Source organism: Athene noctua, chromosome 1 (genome assembly GCF_965140245.1).
Source record: "Athene noctua chromosome 1, bAthNoc1.hap1.1, whole genome shotgun sequence".
NCBI lineage: Eukaryota > Metazoa > Chordata > Aves > Strigiformes > Strigidae > Athene > Athene noctua.
In genome coordinates, this window is record NC_134037.1 from 22,505,872 (window position 1) to 22,530,388 (window position 24,517).

General features: G+C 37.7%; 1 protein-coding gene across 1 annotated transcript in view; it reads right to left on the reverse strand.

The window, feature by feature from the left end:
• The window catches only part of SNTG2 (syntrophin gamma 2), a 306,792-nt gene that overhangs the window by 165,250 nt on the left and 117,025 nt on the right, over nt 1-24,517 (reverse strand). Inside the window, exon 2 of the mRNA XM_074922311.1 lies at nt 16,136-16,273. Coding sequence (XP_074778412.1) covers nt 16,136-16,273 — 138 coding nt within the window. The remainder of the gene's footprint in view (nt 1-16,135; nt 16,274-24,517) is intronic.

A 24,517-nucleotide genomic window follows, 5' to 3' on the forward strand; every position in this document is an offset into this window, starting at 1 on the left:
TATGACTCCAGGGAGAAAACTCCAAAATGTTTGACCAAACATGTGCAAGGTGGCACATCCCACAGGAATCCTGCCTAGTCCAAAAAGCACCAGGGAGGTTTGGTCTGAATTTGTACCAAAAATGTAGGGAAGCATGGGAAGTAAATCCTAGGGATGAAAATTAGGTAGCAAAAAGGAAAGCTAGAGACCTGGACATCTATAGTAAGATTCTCAGCAACTCTTTCAGTAGTTCCTGCATGTCTGGGGAGGCAGGTAGTGTTTAATGCCTGCCTAAAGAGATGGCTCAAGGAACATGGATCCAGTTTCACCAGAAATTGCGGTCATTTTTGAAACAAAGGGAGGCTATACAGGAGGTACAGACTTCATCTGAACTGTAAAGGACCCAAAGCTGCTGGTACTTAAAATTCAGGATGGCTGTAACTAAAGAGTTAAACTGTATCATTGGAAAAGATGACAGATACAGAAAACACTATGATTATAGATGATGCTTCTATTATGGATATAAACAGAGATTGTCTGTATCCTGAAGTGAAGGACAGGTCAGAGAGGGAATAATATGAACAGGAAATGTAAAACAGTACCAGAAACAAACCCAAAACTACAACTAAATCTGAACTAAACAGAGGTGTAAACACACTGAAGAGGTAGAAAAAGAAGTATGAAAGAAAGGTAAAATAGGCTAGAAAAACAGCAGAATAAATATCTTGTGCTACACAGAACTTTGCCTCAGACAAAACTAATAACCCAATTACCTCAAGTAAAACAACAGATTCCAGGTTAAACGCAAGCAAGAGTCTGTATTAGTGGCCACTCAGCTAGGATGATAACAGCGAAATATGTGAAGAGGCAACAGGAATGAGAAATGTAAGGGTGGTAACAGACATCACTTAACCTCCAGTAAAATGTACATAACAATATATAACGCAGACAACAAAAACCAGGTCTCTATCAGTCACTGCTTCATGAAGCTCACAAGATTAGACTCAATACTTGCCCTAGTCCTGAGTACAGCATGAAGGATTTAATTAAAATTTTTACAGCTGAAAAGGTTCTCTGTAACAGCAATGTACTTTACATTCAACATTTATACAACTGTGATCCCAAGAAGGGAACTATGCAAAAATGAGGAATCTTGCTGAAAGGAAAAATAAAGGGGGCAGCTAAGAAAATTAGAACTTTATAGGTAGTGTGAAGAGTACTTAGGGCTACCACACTGGAAGCACAGAGCCAATGAATGTCACTCATTAGAAGGGCTTAATTAAAAGAAAAAGGGAAATGTCATGGCTAAAAAGGAGATTAAGAGAGGTTATTACATGTAAAGACTGATGGACATCACATTCAAATGAAGACAAGAACATAAGCGAGTATAATTGAAGAACTGAATTAGGCAGTAACAGTAAAGAGTTCTGACAACTGCCAAAAAGAATCAAAATTAATAATAAATCTTCTAATCTATCAGGAGCAGGAGGCCTGCCAAAGAAACCACAGGGACAATTTATGATCAAGATATAAAGACTACTCAGAGAAAATAAGGCCACTGAAGGGAAGATAAATGAACATTTTTCATTACTGTGAGAGAAACTAGAGATGTACTTCCAGTATTTTTTGTGGCACAAAGGATGTATAGATCTGTGTGAATTTGAAACCTCTTTAGAAGCAAATTGACTAAGTAACAGTAGCAAATCATCAGGATCAGGTAGCATTCACTCTAGTCCTAAAAGAACTCAGGGATGAATCAAGGCAGGAGCACTGGAGTGATTGTTTCTCAATAGCCTTAATATATGAAGACTACAACACTGAAAATATAATACCATTTTTTATAAAAGGTTCTAGTTAAGGCTTAGGAAACTTAAGGCCTGCACTAAACATGTTGGAAGAAACTATAGGGGAAAAAAAAATCTCTAGAGAAAGAGAGAAACTGTAACAAAGAACAGAATTGGCAGACACTTTATGAACTTGAACTATCCTGGAAGAGACCACTATTTTTTAAAGGCATGTTATGGAAATATAGGAACTATATTGCACAGATGTATTGCTAATTAAATAAGTAGGAAAACAGAAAACAAGGGGATGGATTCAATGAGTAATTCTCACAATGAAGGAAGGCCACCATCAAAGTTCCACTGTTGCCCATGTTGCAATCTGCATTATTTAAAAAACTCATGAAGAATTTAAAAAAAAAAATAAATCTGCAGAACACCTTACAAAAGATGTAACCAGGCAACAAAACACCACACAAAATGCAATAACAGATCAAAGCTAGTGAGAGAGATTTTTTTTCCCATGGACGTTGTTTATATAAGGAATTAGGATTTTTTCTGAATCAGGCATTTCTACTAAGGAATAAAACCTTGGGGTTAAAGTAGATGGTTCCATGACATCATCAGTGCAGTGTTCAGTAGTGGTCAAAAGGTCAAATCAAATTTTTGGAAGTCTTAGAAAAAGAATGAAGAACATAATTATACCACTGTAAAAATCCAAAATTCACCTGACCTTTAAAGTTCTAGTCCATTTTGGTCCCTTCTTACCTGAAACTGGTGGAAAAGGTTCAGAAAAAGTCAAAAAGGATGATGGAAGTGCAAAACTGCTCCTGTACAAGGAATAACTCTTTATCCAGGAAAAGAAACAGACTGAGAATCAAGAGGCTCTTCCAATACAGTAAGTTGCACAGAGGACAGTGAACGGGAATCAGTCTTTATAGCCTTTCTAGTACAAAACCTAGGAGTCATCAAATGATACTATTAGGAACTAGGATCAGAACAAACAAAAAGACATGATTCTTTGTGCAATGTGTAGTAGATTATAGTCTGGTGAGAAAAAAATTCTGGATGTTGAAAGTCTACACATGTTCAAGGGGCTATTGGACAACTATAGTAAAAATAAATCTGTTGAGAGCCAATACAAAGCTGCATTTTGCTCAAGAATGCACTGAATAACTTGGGGTAAGGAAAGTATTAAGAGAAGCATCACATATGCTTGCCCTGTTTAGCTTTTCTATGGACACATTAACAGCTGCTGTTGGAAAAAGGACAATGGGCTCAGTAGCTTTTAGGTCTGCCTCAGTTCTGAACTTTTTATGCAATGACAAAATTTCATGGCTACAAAATTTAGACAGAAACCCACACTAGCTTTGCAAGCAACTATGAAAGAAAATTCTACTCCAGACATTCTTGCCAAAACTTAATTGCAGTATTTGTGGAAAAAAAACCACGATCTTTTTGTGACATTAATGATAATGACATGCACATATGCAGCTGAAAACCCAGTGTTTATGTCTCAGTCGACATATAAACAACGTAACTTTTTAGTTGCCTGCAGGCTATATATATATTTTATTTTTCTTTTCAGAATAATTTATTTATGGTTTGAGGCTAGTGAGACAGATATCTGTATTGGGCTTAAAAAAAAACCCTAAAAAAACCCACCACAGAGCCACAGTTGGTTGTATGATGGCTGTGTAATTTTATTTCATTATAGGCAAGGAAAGTGTTACTAATTATCAATCTGAACAGGAAAGCCGAAATTAATTTTTTTTTTTTTTTTCCTTTTAACTACCATTTTGGTTTGCTAATGATATTCTTTAATAGTATCTACAGTTTATTAAAACTCTTCATTCTAAAGGCTTCCAAAGTATTCAATGCGTTTACTATTTTGATCACTCAATCCAGCTGTGCTACAAAGCAGAAGTGATTACGTACCTTCCATAGCACACTACACAGTAGGCTTGTTTTATTTTGTTTTGTTTTCTGTTTCTAGGATATTAGAGGAATAATAAGGAAAGTTTTGCATTAAACTTCAGGATACATTTAAATAGACAGAACATAATTATTAAAACTGTAATTGGCCAGGAAACAAACAATGAAATGTTCCTGTATTTCTGAGACCTTTTATTGTTTCAAACTGTCAAGGATTTTATTATCTGTTTCTCAAAGCAATACTTGCTCAGTAACATCTACTACTATGTTTAAGAATTGGGGTAATAATTTGACCATGATATTCTCTAGCATCTAAATTCTGAGAAACAATGCACTGACCAGTGTCAAACATAACAGCAATGGAAAGAGAAGGCAGATTCACCCTCTAAGTGTTTGACAGGTGGTTTGATCTGCTTGTTTGTTCAATGAGTTCTTTGAGTGGGTAGGCTGACTGTCGCATTTGGACTTAGTCTACGGTGGAAGAATATGTATTTTGGAAATGTATTTTGACTTTGAACAACAAATTGTAAACCTGAGAAGGCCACTAAAATGTTCACTTTTGTAACGCTTTAAGTATGAAAGGAAATTCACACTGCCTAATTGCACACATCTGAGCAAAACTTTTCTCTTGTTCTGATGCATGAAAACACTGGAGCATATAGGTGTTAACTGAACAACCTTGCATATGACCAAAGACAACCAAACTGCATTAAGAAAGCAGCCTAACTTTTTGTGAAAGACTAAGATTTACGTGTACTGAGCCAGTAGCTTGGTAGAAAATCAAAAGCAATTTTTAGGGATGAAATTCACATAGCTGCAGCAATGGAAGGACAGAATTGAAATTCTGGGTTAGAAGCTGTATTTAGGTGTGATCAATCTGTCTTCCTCCCTGTCACAATCACCCTCATGGAATAACATTTACTCTGCAGGAGGACCACAGCATGACCAGTGGGTTTGCATCTCATCAAAGCATAAAACTCAGAGACAGGGACTTTATTTCAGAACAGTATCATAGTCTGTGCACTGGGGAAAACTGCACTGCAGAAGAAGCTGTTAAAGATGTGAATAACCAGAAATTATTTTGCCCCAAATTCAGATGCTGATAGCCATAGTCCACAGATGAAAGCAATATATTCTTAAATTCAGTCTGTATCTTTTGCTTGTATGTAGTTCCAAAAGGGATTAGAAATTCAGAGAAAGTCTATTCCAGAAGAGCTCTGGCCTGAAACAGCACTTAGAACTATATAGGTGGGGGGAGGAGGGTCTTAAAATGTCTCAGTCATCAGTATTGTAATAAAGACCACTGAGGCAGAAACTTTCAAGAACTCCAAGAATGATGCTGTGCAAGAATATATTTAAAAGCAGATACAATATAAATTTTAAAACATATAAGACACATATACAAAAGAACAGCATGCCAACAACTGTGTAAGACAAGAGACTGCTTGGTAACAAGAGGTGTAATGCTGCTTATAACAGCTCCTAAGAATGACACAGCTGAAAAAAAAACGGTAGTTTTAATAGTTCTCTAAATTACATTTGAAATTATCATTAATTTTGAAATTATATGGTCAAATACTCATCTTTTAGGTATGAGATAGCTCTTGACATATAAAACTTTCTACATTCTTTTAAGACATGACTCAACAGAAAAGTAAAATCTCTGGAAAGTGTTCTTATGTCTTGGTATTCATTCATACAAAATGACATGACTGGAGCTTAATGGGCAACATGAGAAGGCAATTTTTGATACTGTTTTCCTTATTTTTGGTACTTTTTTATATCCACCTGTCACTGCCTATCCTTTACATTATTATTACCAGCTTGTTAACACCTAGGATTGGCACATGTAATAAAGGATCTTTCATTACGAAAACTATTTTTTATATATATGCTTATATATATATATATATTGTAATGAACAGTGTACTAAAGGGATTTCAGAAGGAGATTCTGCTTGAAGCACTCCACACTCAGTGATATAAATGGATTTATTTGGAAAAAGAAGTTATATGTACCATATTTTCCTTTTCTGTGCCAGTCTAAATGAAAATATTGATGAATGCATATATTATTTCCAAACATCAAACTGAAGCACATGGTAGAAAATGACAGAACACTGGAAATAGCCCATATTCCTTCAGATTTTGTTGAAACTTTTCTAAGAAACAGGCCCATTTTCAATGGGTAGAATATGTTGGAAGACAAAGATTGAAACCCCTTTATTTTTATTCTTTTCCCTTCTACTTAATCAGTAAGACAACTGTGCTGACTCTAGCAGTGCCCTCCTGGGCTGCCCTGTCCCCCTGCCATGGGGCAGGGAGGTCGTGCGGGGAACCACTACGCTGGCTTCTCTCCTGGGTGGGTATCTCTCACACTGCGGGATGTGGATGCCAAGTAACTTGTCAACATTAAATATAGCCATGACCAAACATGCCTTGGTACCTGAATCCATCTAGTCGCCATGCTCAAACAACAGACTATTACTTTAACAGATAACAGACTATTCCTTAAGCAAGGTAAGTGGCTAAACATACGAGCAAAGAAATCATTCATTGCTGCATTGTTCAGAGTAGTTCAGAGTCCTTTTTTTTGTTAGATAAACTTTATTCCCACTACTATAGTTGTATCTGTTGTTTATTGGAAAGAGTAGTCTCAAAAGGCTTTCTTGTTGAAAGTAAGATGTCAAATTTACTACAGGTACTACAGGATGGGTTAACAATAGAAAATAAAAGCCAGTCTTAGGCAATGATGGCAATAACAACACAGCTTGCTACCCAGGCCCTTGGGAAACATGCAGGGGAAAGGAAGAAGCAAAACAAGAAAGTGCAATATGAAGAGTTAAAAGAGAGGCCTACAACTTGTCCTGCATGGACCCAAGGGAAGAAACAGTCTGATACTAGAAGGGGTAAGAAGATAAAGATAGGTACTTAACATACCAGCCATATCTTATCTTCCTTTTCTTAAACTCTTGAAGCTACGACAAGGAAGTTATGAGATAAAAAATGACTGAAGAAACAGATCCTGTGAAAATGTGAGAGCCTGTAAAATGTATCATAAAATGCAGATGTCCTGCTGGTTGTTACATATCCAAAAAGAACAAAAGGGGATGCGGTGAAGAACAAGGGTATGTGAAACCCTTCAGGAAGTTTCCTCCTCAGGATGGGGAGTTCCTGTTATAAGGATTTTCACAGCTCACACCCCCACCTCTCCAGGCCCAGAGCTTCCTCAGCAAATTGTTCTGCATGTGTTTAACATTCCACCAAGTACAGAGATTTCCACTTCTACTCACATATCCCTCACTTCTCACCGATCAGCAGCGCAATTCCACCTTCCCAGTGTTTGCAGGTTGCAAACCACCTTCTGTCTGACTCTTCCTAGAAATAGATTTTAAACTGCAGGAGGGACTGCTCTGGCCAAAATTATTTCCAGATGGAATTCCAAAGAAGCATCATACCAAGGTGAGAGAGTGCATTCAGCAGCCCTAATGAGAGATGGTGCTGGATTATGATTAATCACTGAGTCTAACAATATAGACAACTACATGATAAAGCTAGAATCATGTAGCCTTACACTGATATGTAAAGACACCATACAACAATTCAGATGAACTGCAGTGCCACCACCTAGAACTGAGACACAGAAATTCCTTCTACCAGTACGTGGCAGTCCAGGGTCAAAGAATACTTAACTAGAAGCCAGAAAGCACTGAATTTTGATCACTTCCTTACTCACTATTGTTATATATATCCCACAGCCTTTAATAAAAATCATGAGTAGACACATGTCTTAAGAAATAATGTAACAGCTTTTCTGTAAAGCTGAAATGGAGGTGGGGTGTCAATCAAAGAACTTTACTACAAGTAGGATTTGCTATATTGTTGGCTATAACATGTATGGTTTTCATGAAAAGCTTTTTACTCAGAAGGTGCCTGTGTAAACTTTAGTTCCAAGTCTTTATAATTTTTAATAGGCTGCTTTATATTCTTAGAAATAGTTGCATTGGTTAAAAAGACAGTAATGCGGAAAGCAGAGCAAAAAATGTAGACAATGGAAACATAAGTCAAGAAACCTCAAGAAAGAGAGGAAAAGACATGAATTAGTCCTCCATTGCATCACATGATGCTGCATTCTCCACTTCCACAAAGTGGAGACAAGCTGTAATAAGGAACAGGTAGAAAGAAAGCAAAATATTATTTTGAATTAGAGAGTTTTGAAACAACTTCTTGCATTGCACAGAATCTCACCTTTTCCTAAAAGGACAGGAGGAATGCAGCTATAAAAATTGACTGAGGCATTCCAGTCACTGTCGAGTTTCGTATAAAGACATGTAAGGAACTGAAGGAAGTAATGCCTGAAACATTCATCAACACAGAAAACCTCAAGGACAAACCATGGCCTTTGTGATTAGTCTAAGGAATTAATTATCTGCCTAGGGAAGCACAGGGTGTAATGGTTCTGCTCCCTTGCAGTTGTATAACCAAATTCCTTAGATAAGCCTTGAAGGGAGGAGACATAGACTGAGTAAAAACATATGTTCGGGTTAAGGCCTACAATTTAATTTATGACTATAGTCTCAAAGAAGAGCTAAAAGAGTGGTAAGAAAGATAAAAAACTGACACCAGATGGAGCTAATGACTGGATAATTGCCCAAGAAACAAAAACTGAAGAAAAGGTAAAGGTGGTAGGGGGAGATCGTGACCACCAACAAAGTTGAACAAAAGGGTTAATGTACTCCATTCTTCCCCATAACATGTGCAGAACCCACACTCCACCTTCTGCCAATCTCTCATGGAAATGAGTTCATGGAATACCTGCCTCTTTGTCTAGTATGCTAATCATCTGATAAGATGAATTTAAAAGGGTGCACCAACCACCCAAGATTACTGGACCTGAGACAATGCTAGATCTAGGGGTGGTGATCCAGAGTTTTTGACTCTCTTTCTCTTTTTTTTTTTCTTTCCTTTCTTTTCTTATGGATTTATAGGAGACTACATTGCTTATTATCCTCTTCCAAGTTTAAATTGTTTTCTACCACAAGTAAAACATTTTCACTGGTTGTTTGGTGTTGTTTCACCTTAATTTAACCTGAGGGGATCACAGAACCATTGTGACTCTTTGGGCTTCCAGTCCAGGTCATGACAGACAAAGCAGATCTTTTCACACGGTAGTGAAGATCTGGGACAGTTGCAGAGAATCCTTACTAAATATGGTAAAATAACATGTTTTATCAGTTTATCTTATAATAACTTTTTCTGTTACTATAGATCAAAGGGGGGCTTTGGCTTTGGTATTTTGGGGGGTTGAGGCCGGGGGAGGATTGGGTTTTATCATTGTGGTTTTGTGGGTTTTTTCAGAGTAAAACAAAGTCACTCATTTTATTTTCAAAGCCTGCCAACCTGAAGGAGGATTATGCAAAAACTAGAACCAGATTGTTCTCACAGATGCACAAAAAGGATGAAAGGCAACAGCCACAACTTGCAGCAAAGGAAATTCCTACTGAGCACAGCAACAGGAAATAACTTCACAGTGAAAGCAGTTAAGCATTAGAAGAGGCTGCCCAGAGAGCTGGTAGCATCTCCATCCTTGGAGACATTCTGAATGTGAATGGACAAAGTCCTCATCATCTTGCTCAAACTTGGAAGCTATCCCCTCTTTGAGTAGTGGATTGAAGTAGATGACCTCGAGAGGTCCCTTTCAATCTGAATTATTACATGAGTGATTTTAGTAGGTGACTGTGACAAACCCCATGGTATTTTATTCTCCAGGGTGTGGTGATCATATTAAATGTGTTTGAATGAAACATATTCAGTCCTGGTATGACTTCACAAGAATCCTCAGGAACTCCTCTAACATGCTTAATGTGGGACAGGAGCTTTCTTTGGCAAGTGCTATGAGTGGACTCGGGACTCAGACTTTTCTCAGACTGACAATACAGATTAAGTCTATGCAGATCATCTATAAATATGGATTCCCGGGGTTACTAATAACATCTATAGGACCCTCTGTCAAGATATGATTACACTTCTTTCTTTTCCCATTAAAAATAAGCTGATTTTTTTTCAATTAGAAAGGTATCCTATAACAATAAATTATAGCTAAATACTGACGGAACACAGATGTTCTTTGAGTACTTTGAGTAATTTCATTTGCATTCACTTTGAGCAACACTTCATCTGTTGACTGGTGTGAATATAAAGATGAACAGTAGAGGTTGGACCCATCAATATCTCACATACCATAACTGGAAAGACTCATGCTTCCATCACAGTCAGATATTTTGCTTCTGCTACACAAGCTCTCACAATATATACACTTCTAATTTACCAGTCATGACAGTCTGTCATGGCTCCAGATGTAGTAGACTGACATTTTAATAAAGGACACATACATTTGTGTCTGATCTACCAATGTTGTGCTGCCTTTCTTCTAACCTGTTGGTAAGAGTGCTTACTTTCAGCTGGACTCTTTCCATGTCTCAGGGAGCAATTATTTTTCAGAGATATCCATCATGTCCTTTGTATTCTTCTGTTCTGCTACATTTATTAGTCTTTTTACTTAAAGCTACCTTTTTTATCCTTAATAATAATGTTTCTTTGTCATGCTGATGAATACTCACATTTATTATTTATTTTGTGATACAAACTTTTAACTGTTCTCAAAGTGACAGCAACACAAGCTTATGATCTTTCATAACAAAGATCCTAAGGAATTACTTGATAGCTATCTTCTAATATCTAGGTCATCTTTTTAGAGCATGGAAAACAAATAGAAAATGGTTAAATAATGTATTTTCTCCATACAAGTGATCCTAGTTTCAAAAGGAAGAGTCTTTCTTAATCACCCACTTGATGTTTCCAAAAAGACAGAAAATGTTAATTATTAGCTTTTTTAAAATAATGTTGAACTAAAATACCACACCAGCGATGGCAGAAGAGGCACTGGGCAAACGGTAGTATTAGTAGTTATCTAGACAGACATTTCCTTGGATTAAAAATAATTAACTTTTAGACTTTAATCCAGATTTATTCCCTAGAGGTCCTTCTCTGTCCTTATTAGCATCTGAGTTATAAAGAAAAAGCAGTCTCATCAGGGATTTAAACAGTACTTTCAGGCACTGTTTCTATTTTTTGATTCAACAAAACAACTAATCTTGCTGTTTTTCTTCCGTATTCACCCACCTTGCTTCATTCTGATAAAGTCCAGCTAAGACACAGCTGGTGATGCTGGACAATTGGGTACCTACGATGCAAAGGTTTTTGTTATTCTAATTTTATTAGAGTCACATAAATCTCTGAGGAGTCCTCTTCCAGTGCCAGGAGTTTTCATTAGAAACCTATTTGCCTGACCACTGACCAAGTCAGAGAGAATTCAGCCCTGTGCAAAGGACTGATTTTGATAAAAAAACAGATGTATTTCTTTTATTTTTCTTACTTTGCAAGTGGAATTAGCAGCAAAGAAGAAATACACAAATATAATACAAAGTAAAAGAAAAAAATTGCTTTGGAAAGAGGAAAGGTATAAAACTGTGGGCTTACAACAGGAAAAGGATGACAGCAATATATATGAAAGAAACAAGGAATATTAAAGGTGAGACACTGTATGTAAGAAATTAATTTTAGCATGTGGAGTGACAAAAAGTTAAAGCAAAATCATACCTTAATGGAGCTTGAAGTATAAAAATGAATGGCTCCCTTTTTCTCCTTTAACTGAAAATGAATCTCTCCCTGTCAATCATTCACTTAACTCATTTCTGTGAGTATTGTTAAACTTTAAATCTGGGGGGGGGGGAAATCTTCTGCTAAAAAGACTTAGAAAATAGTGAAAATACACCATTTCTGTCAATACCTTTGTGCTTGGCTTCTGTGAGTGTGCACTGATTCTGATGCACCCATACATTCTCCTTTTCCATACGAATCTGAACATTCCAAGCATAATACTAAGTCATGAAGACTTGCTTAGAACACTTGGGTTTGCCAAGTCTTAAGTTCTGAAACACATCTTAGTGGAAAGATTACATGTTTTACCACAAAAATATAAAATACATAATAAATATTATATATAGTAATATATATGAATTATTTTTTATTAATGTAATAGTATGTGACTGTACTGGGTCTGGCTGAACTGGAATCGGTTTTCCCCTGTAGCAGCCCTCACGGTGCTGTGTTTTATGTCGGGAGCTGGCAGGGTGTTGGTAGCACCCTGGTGTTGTGGCTGCTGCTGAGCAGTGCTTACACAGCACCAAGGCTCTTTCCGACATTTCCCCCAGTGGGACGGGGTGGGCAAGATCTTGGGAGGGGACACAGCCAGGACAGCTGACCCGAACTGACCAAAGGGATATTCCAGACCATATGACGTCTGCTCAGTATAAAGCTGGGAGAAAGGAGGAAGGGGGTGGGGTCACCCTTGGTCCTCCAAGGCAACCACTATGCGTATCGGAGCCCTGCTCCCTGAGAAGGCCCCACATCGCCTCTTCATGGGAAGGAGAGAATAAATCTGGGGTTTTTTTGCTTCCGCGTGCGGACCTTTGCTTCGCTTTGCTTATATTAAAACTGCTTTTGTTTTACCCACAAGGGTTGGTCTATCTTATTTTCTTGCCCCTCTTTGCCCTGTTGAGAAAAAAAGGAGAAGGGGGGGAAGTGATAAAGCGACTTGGTGGGTACCTGGCATTTAGCCAAAATCAAACCACCACAGTCAATTTTGGCACCCAACAATGGAAAATATTTCCCACAATGGTTCCACTTCCAGAAGGATTTTTACAGAAATTAAAAAGCCATCATGTCTACTGTGAAAAATTTCAATACTAAGGAAAAGAACAGTTGCCTTTACATTATTTCTTCTATGCACATCTTGAATTTCATAAACCATGCTCTTCTCTCTCATTACATCCAAGTCCAATACAGCAAGAACTAATGAAACGGTCTGAACTGCCATTAAATTACAGAAAGTCAGCTTTACAGTTTCTCATCAAAGGTGTAGCTGTCTCATGCTTAAAAGTAGAACCTAAATGAATGGCAGATGGCTAAATATGAAGCAAGAACAAAACTAGATGATGGCAGTAAAAGGTATTTTATAGTGAGAGCCTTTTATCCTTGGGAATAATCTCTACTGCTGAAAGCCCAACCCACAACAGTAGCACTAGGATCCCTCCCTGATGTCTTTGACAGTCCTCATTGTCACATTCGGAACTGGACGGGACTAGCCAAGCTAATCATGCACAGCTGCAAATCCTGTCCTGGGCATTCCTCAGGATCAATGAACCTGTCAGCAAGAGGGAGGCTGGAAGCAAACGCATCCCACAAATGTTGTCCCACAAAACTGTCTGAAGAACAAAGTATTACCACAAGTAGATACAGAACTTTCCTTCAAGTAGACACAGAACCTTCCTTTTCAGTATTTTTCCATTTACATATCCCACCTAAGAAGAAAAGTTACTCAAAAAACATTTTTCCCCTCCTACATGTCTGAGGTGACTAAATAAAGAAGGTAAATGAATGATTTCTATTTTTTGTGGCAAAAGAACTAATTTGATGACTGGCCATGTGTAAAATAAAGATTAACTACGAATACCTGAGAAAGAAAAAAGTACAGAAAGAAGGAGAATAAATCAGTCAGACAATCTGATTGTTTATGACTGCTACAGAATTGACTTTCAAGTTACAATTTTCTATTAATATTTTGAATCACACAGCACAGGGGTGAAAATTATTTTCTTGAAGCACTTGAAAAGTAAAGTGTTTATGTCTTTGGAATTTATCTTGTGTAGCTGTAAAACTTCAGAATTACTAAAAACAGTGCTAGAGAACCATCAGCTGTTTCATCCCGATTTCAAATTCTGTTTTTGAGCTCCTATATACTAGCAATTTATATACCGTAAAAAAAAAAAAAAAAAAAAAAAGTGTTCACCTTCATGTTACACTTGAATGTTTTTATATTAAATGCTAGTGTTCCAACAGTTTTTATTTGGTTCAAAGTAAAGTATAGAAAAAGCAAATATTGCCATGAAGCCATAGTTTAGTTCATTTTTCTCATTAGAGTTTGACCACAGATGTCCATGAGGCTTGAAGATAACATTTTCAGAAAGGGATATCTTGGAGAGGCAAGGGACACGGAAAAAACACAGATCAGAACCTTAAAATTTAGTTTTCAGATACCTCAGTCAGAAAACTTAATGAAAATAAGGAGATAACATTAACAATGTTTTTCAGGAAAGGTCAGCTTGGCAGGACCGCCCACGCTACCTATCAACAGTATGAGGTGGGAGAAATCCCTTCTGAATGGATTTCATACCACGAGCCACATAATACTTTGAAACTCAAACCTAAATTAGTATCTGAACTGTACTTGAAACTCCCTCACTTTTACACATTAACACTACTTCTATAACCTGGAAAAACTGTTTCCATTTGATACATACCCAGGAGTCACTCCTCTCCAAGCTTACCCACTGTGTAATCATTACTGGTCATGAAATACAACCAAGGAATTATCAGCTCGTTTTGTACACAGTAGCTGCATATCCCAGTTCTGCCTCCTCTGCACGAACTCTCCAGAATTTCTTTCAAAATTCAGCTCCGCAAGTGTTATCAGAGCTTGCAGTCCTGTCCTGTCCTGTCTTCCAACATGAAATACTATTTAGGGTACCCATAAAATGTAGGAGTAAAATGCACCAAAATCAAATCAACCCAAATCTTGGTATTAAAAGGAAGACGCAGAAGTGGTGGGTTGTTTGGGTGTTTTTTTGTACTGATTTAGTTTTGGGTTTGAGGGAGGGAAGGGGTTTGGCTTTTTAGGTGACTTGTTTTTTGTTTGGTTTTGTGTGTTATTTTTTTCTTTTTTTGCTTTCTTGAGTAATCAAAGAGTGATGGTCAATATATAGATTTAACACAATATTTTCTCAGATGCAGCCAGCTTGTGCTGATTTAGTCAAGAAGTAATCTGGGACTACAGGATAGAATTTAAATTCTTTTTCTATCAAAGTTTATACACAAGGCGTTTAGATATCATTGAGTCCAGAGCAGTCATGTATACTTGCATGCACAGACACCATATATTTCAGTCACATAATATTTTACTGACTGTTGTAATCACAATGTGCATAGAACTTATCAGCACTACGAGAAATGTCTGTAGTTAAAAGCTGCAGTTTTTCATGCTTCTCAGTGAAGTGGAAAGTATATGCAACTGATGATTTGTGACTGAGGCTTCTATTTATTTCAGCAAACCAACCATAGATAGAAATGCCTTTCACTTCACTGAGTGGCCTCCCACTAGTTGCCAAGTGGTACAACCTTTATGAACATCTTTAAGAGCACGTCTTGTTCCACAGAGTTCCATGGACAAGTTTTGAAACTAGTACATAACATTTCTAACTACTAAAAGTTATTTCAAACTATTTTGTGTATGCTATTAAAAAAATTATATTAATATTTACTGTGGGAGGAATGAAACATGATTTTGTGTTATATAGGCAGACTCTCTCTGACATACATATGTGTATATACAGATACACACTACATACTTTTTTTGGCTCCTCATTCTTTGAAGAGTATCACAAACTCATTTGATGTCCCCTAGTGCCAGATTTTATGTTTACATGACATGTGCAATACAGCAAGCAGACAGAAAGGCTCCCCCTTGGCCCTCTCTGAGGAGGCTGCCATGAACTGTTCACTCTAGCAAATACCAGCACAGTTCATGAAATTTATTTTATTCAGTAAAATTTGGGATACCTACACTTAGTTTTAAGAGGAACACTGTTTATAGGAGAAAATAAAATACACTATTTGGGGATGTCCATAATGTAGACATCACTGCTGTACTGCTTATGCAAAATACCACCAGTTTTTCCAGTGACGTTATTAAATGGCGATACAGAAGATTCCTCCATCGCTTAGGGGCACCACATGTTTTGAAAAAGTAGCATAACTGAATTTTGGGGAAAAAAAGCACCACATACATGCTGGCACTGATTAAGCCCTATCTGTGCCTCAGTGAGAATTAAAGCGAAATAAGTGTTTGTCAAGTGTTCTCTCAGTCAGCTCTATGCCCTTGAACAGGCCTCCTATCAATACTTGACACACAAATGAAGAAAACTCTGATTTATCAGTTCACTCTTAAAAAGCTTTCATTGGGAATACTTTTTTCTTTTTCATTTAATGGCCTCACAATATTTGTTGGAAGAATGCTGTAACATCGGCATTTATGGGCATTTTCTCTCCTGTTAAGGTTACACACGTCAGAGTAAAGGACATACAGCACTGACCAAAAAAATCCCATTTTTATACACAAGTATGTAAAAATGCACAAAACCCCCAACTAATCATTATACATATTTCTATTACCTAAGAAAATCTCCTGCACTCCAGTACCATAAACTGATCTCTGCAGAAGACAATAAAGTGCACAGTCAAAAGCACAGATATAGAAGCACTTACATTTGCACTGTGATCACTTCCACTAACACAGATGACATCTTGTTTTTGAATTGTCAATACCTCTTTTGTAAGCTTCACTCGGATGTCATAAGCATTTTCGGATACTTCATCATACAACAATGCAATACCAGTTTTAGTCTGCAAAAGCAATGCACAGAAACAAAAATTTAAGAATACAAACATTTCACAATGATACTTAACAACCTCTACCCCATTCAATACATAAAATGCATATAAATAAGCAGTTTACAGAAAGTAGAAAACTGGTCTGCTTTTCAGTTTTCAAATGGATTAGACATAAAAAGCCTCTTCTGAACTGTAAAATACAGTCTAAATGGTCTTTGAAGTAGACATTAATATGTAAAGAAAAAATAAAATAATATTCTCAATGTACTGTTCCACAGAGGAATATTGCCACTGAATTATGTCCTATTTGTTTTTAATTGTACAACTTATGATGCTGTGTCAGAAGCAGATAGGTATGTATAAATGTATGTGAACACATTTTCCAGTTTCAGCAAGAAGTGAGGAAGTGCAGCGTTGTTCCTAACTTGGGGACATTCCTTCCACAGTGCCAGAAAAAGACCTGTACCTTTCATAGACACTGCCTTTAAGATACAGAGTTCTATTACAGTAGAAAATTATGTTTTCACATCGTAAACCACACATATAAATACAGGTGTTACACAATTTCTATTTGTTTAGGTCAAGATGGGCATATATTGCTGAAGTTACATCATCACTGGATTAGTAACTAGAAAACTTGACAGGATAGTCAAGTATTTGTCATAAACAATGTTTTCTCTGTCAGTAGAGAAAATAAATTCTATTTTAATTTTGGTTTATTTACTTACGTGCAAATTTTCCATTAATATTCAGTCAGATATTTCCTTAGGCAAAAAATTGTGGAATTAGGACTGCTTATAACTATTTGTTAAAATAAGCAGACTACTGCAATTTCGGAGCTTTACAGTCATTGCACAGAAGAGAAAAAGTAAAACACCTGTTCTGAAATGGATGATCATATTTAAAAGTAATATTTATTTATTAATTTATAATGCATATAACAGCATCATCACAACGCTGCACTTTCCTTTATATAAGTGAAGAATAATCAAGCATAATTTAAGGTTTAGCTGCAGCATTTGTTTTTAAAAGACGATTTAAAATCAAGTTGTTCATCTATGTTTTGTTAAATAGTTGACTGTGTAAAGAACAAAGTAATGGAATTAAAGAAGAAACACGTCCTGTGCACTGAATGAATGTTTAAGGGATATTTAAAATAAAATTAAACATGGAACACTATCTTCATAATATTTTCATTTCTATAAGATTAGGGAGAAAGGTCTGTGGTGATTGTCAATAAAATCATTTGGTCTTTAAAGGCAGGATGAGTTTAAGTTTAAGGCACTTAAATTTAGATGTGGTGTAGCTCTATGCAGCAAGCGAGTGTCAAAGCCTCCCTTAGAACAGAAATGGAAAATGAAGCCTAGAGAGCATTCACTTTATCCTGAAGTATACACACAGCAGTTTCTCAGCCGAATTGCTCATGTGCTTCTGCTGTCCCTGGGCTCAAAGCAGTTGTCCCCATGTAGGCCACTGCTGCCACCTAAGACACTTTCGGATATCAAAGACCTCCACATATGTAAGGCTGACAGGCCTTTCAGGACATCCAGATCCTCCTCTAGCTGAAGGTGAGACCATATTTCCATAATTGTAATGGGATACAAACATCAGCCATGCCAGCAGACATCCACTCGTAGGTATCTCCAGCTTGAAATGGATCTTGCCAAAGGTTTACAGTGGAGAAATACACATCTAGGACAACCATTTAGATTCTGTCAAGACAGCAGTGAGCAACAGACACCTCTGAAGCATGATTTACCTGATCTCTTTTACACACCCATCTAGAAGGGAACAAAGTGCATCATATTTCTCTACTTTGACTTAAAAAATAAAATAACAACTCAGACACAAGTGTCTAATTCTGGGCAGATAAAATCTTGTGTTTAGTGTTTGCTGGGAATGCCAAAAGAAAATAAAGTTCAGTGAGGGTGTGAAGTCGTAATCATTCTCACTTATTTGGAACCCAAATTTCTTCATTTTCCTGATGTTTTGAATATTTTTTAAATTTCAAGCGTGTGTGGAAGTTTTATCAACACAATTTTGTGAATGAAAACATATGAAAAATGTGCCAACATAATCCACTTAAAAGCCATGCTGCATAACAGTAGGTATTTTCAAACAATGGAAGAACTGCGTTGAAAAACCTCTCTCCCTGCATTTTGCTGCAGTTCAGAGGTTGTGCATCGCTATCCCACTTGGACTATCAACCGCTGTTGCTATTGCTGACGTACGAGAGCATGCTTTACAGAAACACTGAGAGAACAGAGCTCTAGAGTGCTCTTTATACAGCCTAAACGCAGAACATTTCTCTGGCTAGTAATTGTTACATATGTTTAGAGCTAACACAATGAAAAAAACCCTGAACTTTCATTTGTAACAGATGATCAAGTAACAAATGAAATATGTAGAGCAACTGATTAAATAGCTTAGCATTTTCCATCTCACTACTTAAATTGAAACCCTCACTGAAGCTCATATATTCCTATTAAAATCCAATACTTACCTCACACTCCATCTAACTCCTGATGTGATCCAAGATGACATGCAGCAATACCTTATTTGCTTTCAGAATCAATAAGATTAATCTAGATTTCTCTCAGTCTTTCAAGTTGGCTTTTATTCGACCGTTATAAATGGCTCTGAATCAGAGTTCAGCACAGTCCCTTGTTCTCTCTTTGCGTTAAAGAGATGGCAAACGTAACTCTAGTGGGCAAATCCCAGTCAAGACAAAGTGCTACTTCAAACAAGGATCTTTTAATGAGAACTTAGTCTTTGCACGGACATGTATATCCAGCATTTTAACTATGCTATGTTTGTCTTGATTACTCATTTTAAACTTGCCTCTACAGTAGCCATTCTAATAACTGGTATCAGAAAGTAAGGACTGAAAAGAGGAAATAACTTCCCAGAACAATGTGGCATTGTTACAGATTATATACCAAATTCACATATATTCTGTAATAAAAAAAATGTGGCAAGTGCATGGGGAGTTGAAATCTCAATAGGATTTAAGTGCTTATAGTGAAAGCTAGGGAATTATAAATTTAAAATTACTTTGGCAGATGAGGAAATTAAATGTTGATTTTTATATCTCTGACAGTTTTCTAGACACCAGACTCAGGAAGAGGGTTATGTAGTGTGAATGTCCTCGTGTGTGGTGGGAGATCAGTAGCACAAGCAGTAGCTTAGTCAAAGAATTGGACACTGTCCCACACAACATCCTTGTCTCTAAATTGGAGAGTGGCATTTCACAGATGGGACACTCAGTGGATAAGGAATGGGCTGCATGGTCACACTCGAAGAGTTGTAACAGATGCCTCGATGTCCAGGTGGAGAGCAGTGACGAGCAGCATTCCTCACGGGTCAGTACTGAGACTGGCGCTGTTTAACATCTTTGTTGGTGACATGAAGAGTGGGATGGAGTGCACCCTCAGCAACTTTGCCAACAACACCAAGCTGTGTGGTGCGGTTGATATGCTGGAGGGAAGGGATGTGCCATCCAGAGGGACCTGGACAGCCTTGAGAGGTGGGGCTGTGCAAACCTCATGAAATTGAACAAGGCCAAGTGCAAGGTCCTGCACATGGGTCAAGGAAATCCCACACACTGATACAGGCTGGGCAACGAGTGGATTGAGAGCAGCCCTGAAAAGAAGGACTTCAGGGTGTTGGCTGATGAGATGTTCAGCATGATCCGGCAATGTGTGCTTGCAGCCCAGAAAGCCAACCATATCCTGGGCTGCATCAAGAGAAGTGTGGCCAGCAGGTTGAGGGAGGGGATTCTCCCCCTCTACTCTGCTCATGTATGACCTCACCTGCAGTCCTGTGTCCAGCTCTGGGGTTTCAGAAAGACATGGACCTGCTGAAGTGAGTCCAGAGGAGGCCATAAAGATTATCAGGGGGCTGGAGCACCTCCCCTCTGAAGACAGGCTGAGAGAGCTGGGGTTGTTCAGCCTGGAGAAGAGAAGGCTCTGGGAGACCTTATAGTGGCCTTCCAGTACTTAAAGGGTCTACAGAAAAGATGGGGAGGGACTCTTTATTAGGGAGGGTAGTGATAGGACAAGGGATGATGGCTTTAAAGGAAGAGGGTAGATTTAGATTAGCTATAAGGAAGAAATTCTTTACTGTGAGGGTGATGAGGCACTGGCACAGGTTTCCCAGAGAAGCTGTGGCTGCCCCCTCCCTGGCAGTGTTCAAGGCCAGGTTGGACGGGGCTTTGAGCAACCTGGTCTAGTGGAAGGTGTCCCTGCCCATGGCAGGGGGTTGGAACTAAACGATCTTTAAGGTGCCTTCCAATCCAAGCCATGCTATAATTCTAGTCATTGCTCTGTTTTTGAAAGAAAAAAAACCCTGAACCCTACACTTTCTCAGGCAAGCTCAAAAAAATATCAGTATTACAGAGAAGAAAACATCATTGTCTAGAAGGAGCTAGAATTGTAGATGAAATCCTTTTATCAGTTTTATGGTTCACTACTGGCAGGTCCCCAGCCAGTGTACTTGATTTAAAGCACTCCCCAATTCAGCATAATGTTTTGGGGCCCTACTCAAAATACCATAACTCTTTCAATGCACTATATCTACAACCTAAAGCTCACAGCTGCAAATGCTGTTTCAAAGCAGGCATTTCGAAGCCAAAATTTGCTCTTACTGGCATAAAATACTTGTCTTCACAGCTGTAAATTTTATTTTGTAAAAGCTTGCAAAAAAAATGAGGCAGAGTTTAAAAGTGGTGTTGAGGTGTACTAGGTTTCCTATAGAAACTATTTACTTTTCTATGTCCATTTGTTTCTCAAATGCATTAGAGTAACACTTGTCAGGCTTTTCATGCTAGTAATTGTTTGAAGAGAGGCAGAAAACATTAAAACCTCTTACATAGATGATCATAAAAATCAGGTGAGATTCATAATAAAATCATAATATATTGGTATGCATTCAGAGTAGATAGTGTACATGCAGTGCAATTTACTATTTTGATTTGAACTGTGAAGTTCTCAGTAATTCCAAACCTCTCTCTTATTCCCTCTGCCTAAGTGCATTTTAGCAACTGTGATCAATTAAATGGAGCATTAGTGTCATAGACCCTTAAAAAAAAGGATCATCTGGAGTTCCCCCTACTTTATCTAAAAAATCCTCTTCATTGAGTTACATTGGTCCTCCAGCAGAAATCACCATTTACTGATCTTCAGCCTTAATATATCCATAGTTTCAATGGCATGCAATTGAATTTTTAAACCTTTTTATAAATTACCTTCTACATTTGTAAATAAAATTCTTTAAGCACCATATTTGAATATTTTTTTTCCAACTGATACACCACATTGTATTTCCACAAAAATATTTTATCAGCAATATTTACACCTGAGTTCTAGTGATCAAATTCTCCAGTGGAATTTCAATTATTTTTTTCATGGAAATAACTCTGTTGAAATTATGCATCCATGGTATACTGATGGTTGGAACATTTCCTGAAGACATATGAGAATTGGAGTCACTCATTTTTATCCTACATCTCTTCAGATTAGGCAGAAAGAGAACTTCAGGTGGTCCCACATATCCTGTGCTCTGACGACTAAGTTACAGTAGGCTCAAATTTACTCTCTGTCTCGTAACTGGTTTGACATGTTTTCTACACCACATATACTATCATGATCAAAAGTCAAAGACATTTTTTCAGAGCAGAACAGAGTTCAAATTTAAAATAGCCTTGACAAATAAAGATTTTAAAAATTAGATGAAGTGTAACAGAAGAAAAAATGCAAGGTGCTACACTCTAGGAAGAACAGTCACTTGCATGGAAGAAGAAATGCTTTTCTTCACAATTTCTTCAGGAAAGGAAACAGGTAGGTAAGCAGTGAGGATTGGCAGCAAAATATTGGCTTCAATATCTTGCTGTTGCAATAAAGGCAAACAGATATTTTGGCTGCTCTCCTTTGGGTTTTTTCGTACCGATTTGCTTTTTCTCACTCTCGCAAGACAGTGCTCAAAAGTAAACACAGTTCTTCAGATGGGTAGTACAGAAGGTTCCTTAACACTCCTAAATGTGAAGGAGGAATAATTTCATGCCCATGAAGCAATCTATCACCACATTGCATTTAGTACATCTCAGTATACTTTCCTTTTATACACTATTATGTCAGCACTGATTCACAGCTACACTACATAGAAGAGGTAATGAACTGAAAAGGGTCATAAGAAACAAAAAAAAAAAATAATTAAAAGTGATCTGGAAAATAGGACCTGTAAGTAATTCTCAAGAAATTCAGGATAAAGGAGGACATAATGACAGTTTTAAGTATTTCAAAATGTATTGCAAAGACAAATGGAAAAATCAGGTAAGAAAATAATTCATAAATCTTCTCCTCTAACATATTCCAGCTACAAGGAATCTGAAGTCCTTGAACACATTTCTGGGTCAGGTCACGGACATCCATCGCTAAGGGATTCTGAGAGAAAACTGAACAAACATCTGCCCAAATGGTACAGGTACTGATCCTCTCATAGGGCAAAATTCCAGACAAGAGAATTTATTTCAGATGTATGTCTCTGACACTAATATTCAGAATTATGTGACTTTTTGCATATGACTGAACCTCTGCATCCAGGAGAAATCCTGAGTGGCTTTAGAAGGACATTTGCACTGAACAACTTGCAACTGACACAGAAGAGATAAAAAATAACTATTAAAGACCCGAAGAAGTTTATCAACCCAGGGGCCTTAACAATGGATGAGTGATATTTACAGTAACATTTGCTAATAATCATAATTTTTATAACACTTTATTTGAAGGAAGACTGTACCCTAAGAAGAACTGCACCTTTGTCTTTCATGACCAGAACATAATTCTAGGTTTAAGGGGCCTTGAGTGAGAAAAGAAATACAGGCTTTTCAGTGGACTAATACGGGACAAATGGATAAAGACAGCAGATACATATTGAGAGCTGTAACGCAGATGTAAAACACAGAAAATTGATTCCATTAGCACCATAGCACACAAAGAACTATTCAGTAAAACTAAAAGCAGATAAAAGACAAATGATTATAACCTTCTGAAATTAGTTATATGGAACCGCCCACCCATGCACCAACCATTGTGAAGAAACTGGTTCCACCTTCTTGATATCCTCCTTGTGGGTGTGGAAAGGCTGCCTTTAGGTCCTACAGAAGCCTCTTCTAGGCTGAACAGGCCCAGCTCCCTCACAGAGTAAGTGCTTCCAGACCCAAACAGCTTGACAGCTGAACTTGTTCCAGGTTATCAATGTCTTTTTTGTACTGGGGGAACCAACGCTACATGCAGTATTCTAGATGCAGTCTAGCAAGTGTTGAGTAAAGAGGGATAATCCCTTCCCTTGATCCCCTGGCTGTGCTCCTCCTAATATAGCCCAAGATGCTGATGATATCTCTGCTGTCAGGGCTCACTGCTGGCTCTACTGCCCACCATCACCAGTATCATGACTATCCAATGTCCATGTACAGAAGGATGCAGCAATGCCATTTCATCCATTAGGCCCACCAATCCTTACACCATCTCAGAGCCCAAGGGTCAGGACTATGATGGACACATCTACAGCTGTGGCGGGGGCCACAGCCCTCATTTCACCCCTTCCACAAGCACGCAGACATGCAGCCCACCACCAGCCGCTTCGACCTTGCCTCTCAACAAGGAGAACCACTGCAGCAGGGACCGCAGCACCAACATCTTGGTGCACCGTTGCAGCTGATGAAACTTGTGGCTGTCTCAGTGGACCAGCCCTTCAGCTTTCATCTGTGTTTGAAGGGAAATATTTTAAAGTAGTTTGAAGGGAAATATTCCAAATTAAAGCAAACCCAAAGTTAAGTCTGAATTTCATTTCAGCTGGAAGCAACTGCCAATGTTAATTTTTAACAGTGGATTATTTTCAGTATCACAAAATGAACAAAAAAACCCTCTTTTAATCTAGAATAACATTCAACCAAAACAACTTGATAGCTGCCTAACTTTTAAGATTTGGATCATATGCACCTTCTTTCAGCTCCTACTTAAAACAAGCAAACACTCAAGCCAAACTCAGCAAAAATTAAGAAAAAAAATCCCTAACTGCTTTGTAGCCTCAATGAGTTTGCAGCTAGTAAGAAGTACTAATCTTTGGTTTACTATTTTTTATATATTCTTGAGCATTTCAAGATTGACATTAGACTGTGCATTTTTAGTAGAGCTGTAACCCCGTTTCATAGTGATCACAATCACTGTTCTCAGTTAGTGAAGATGATCACAAATTCCC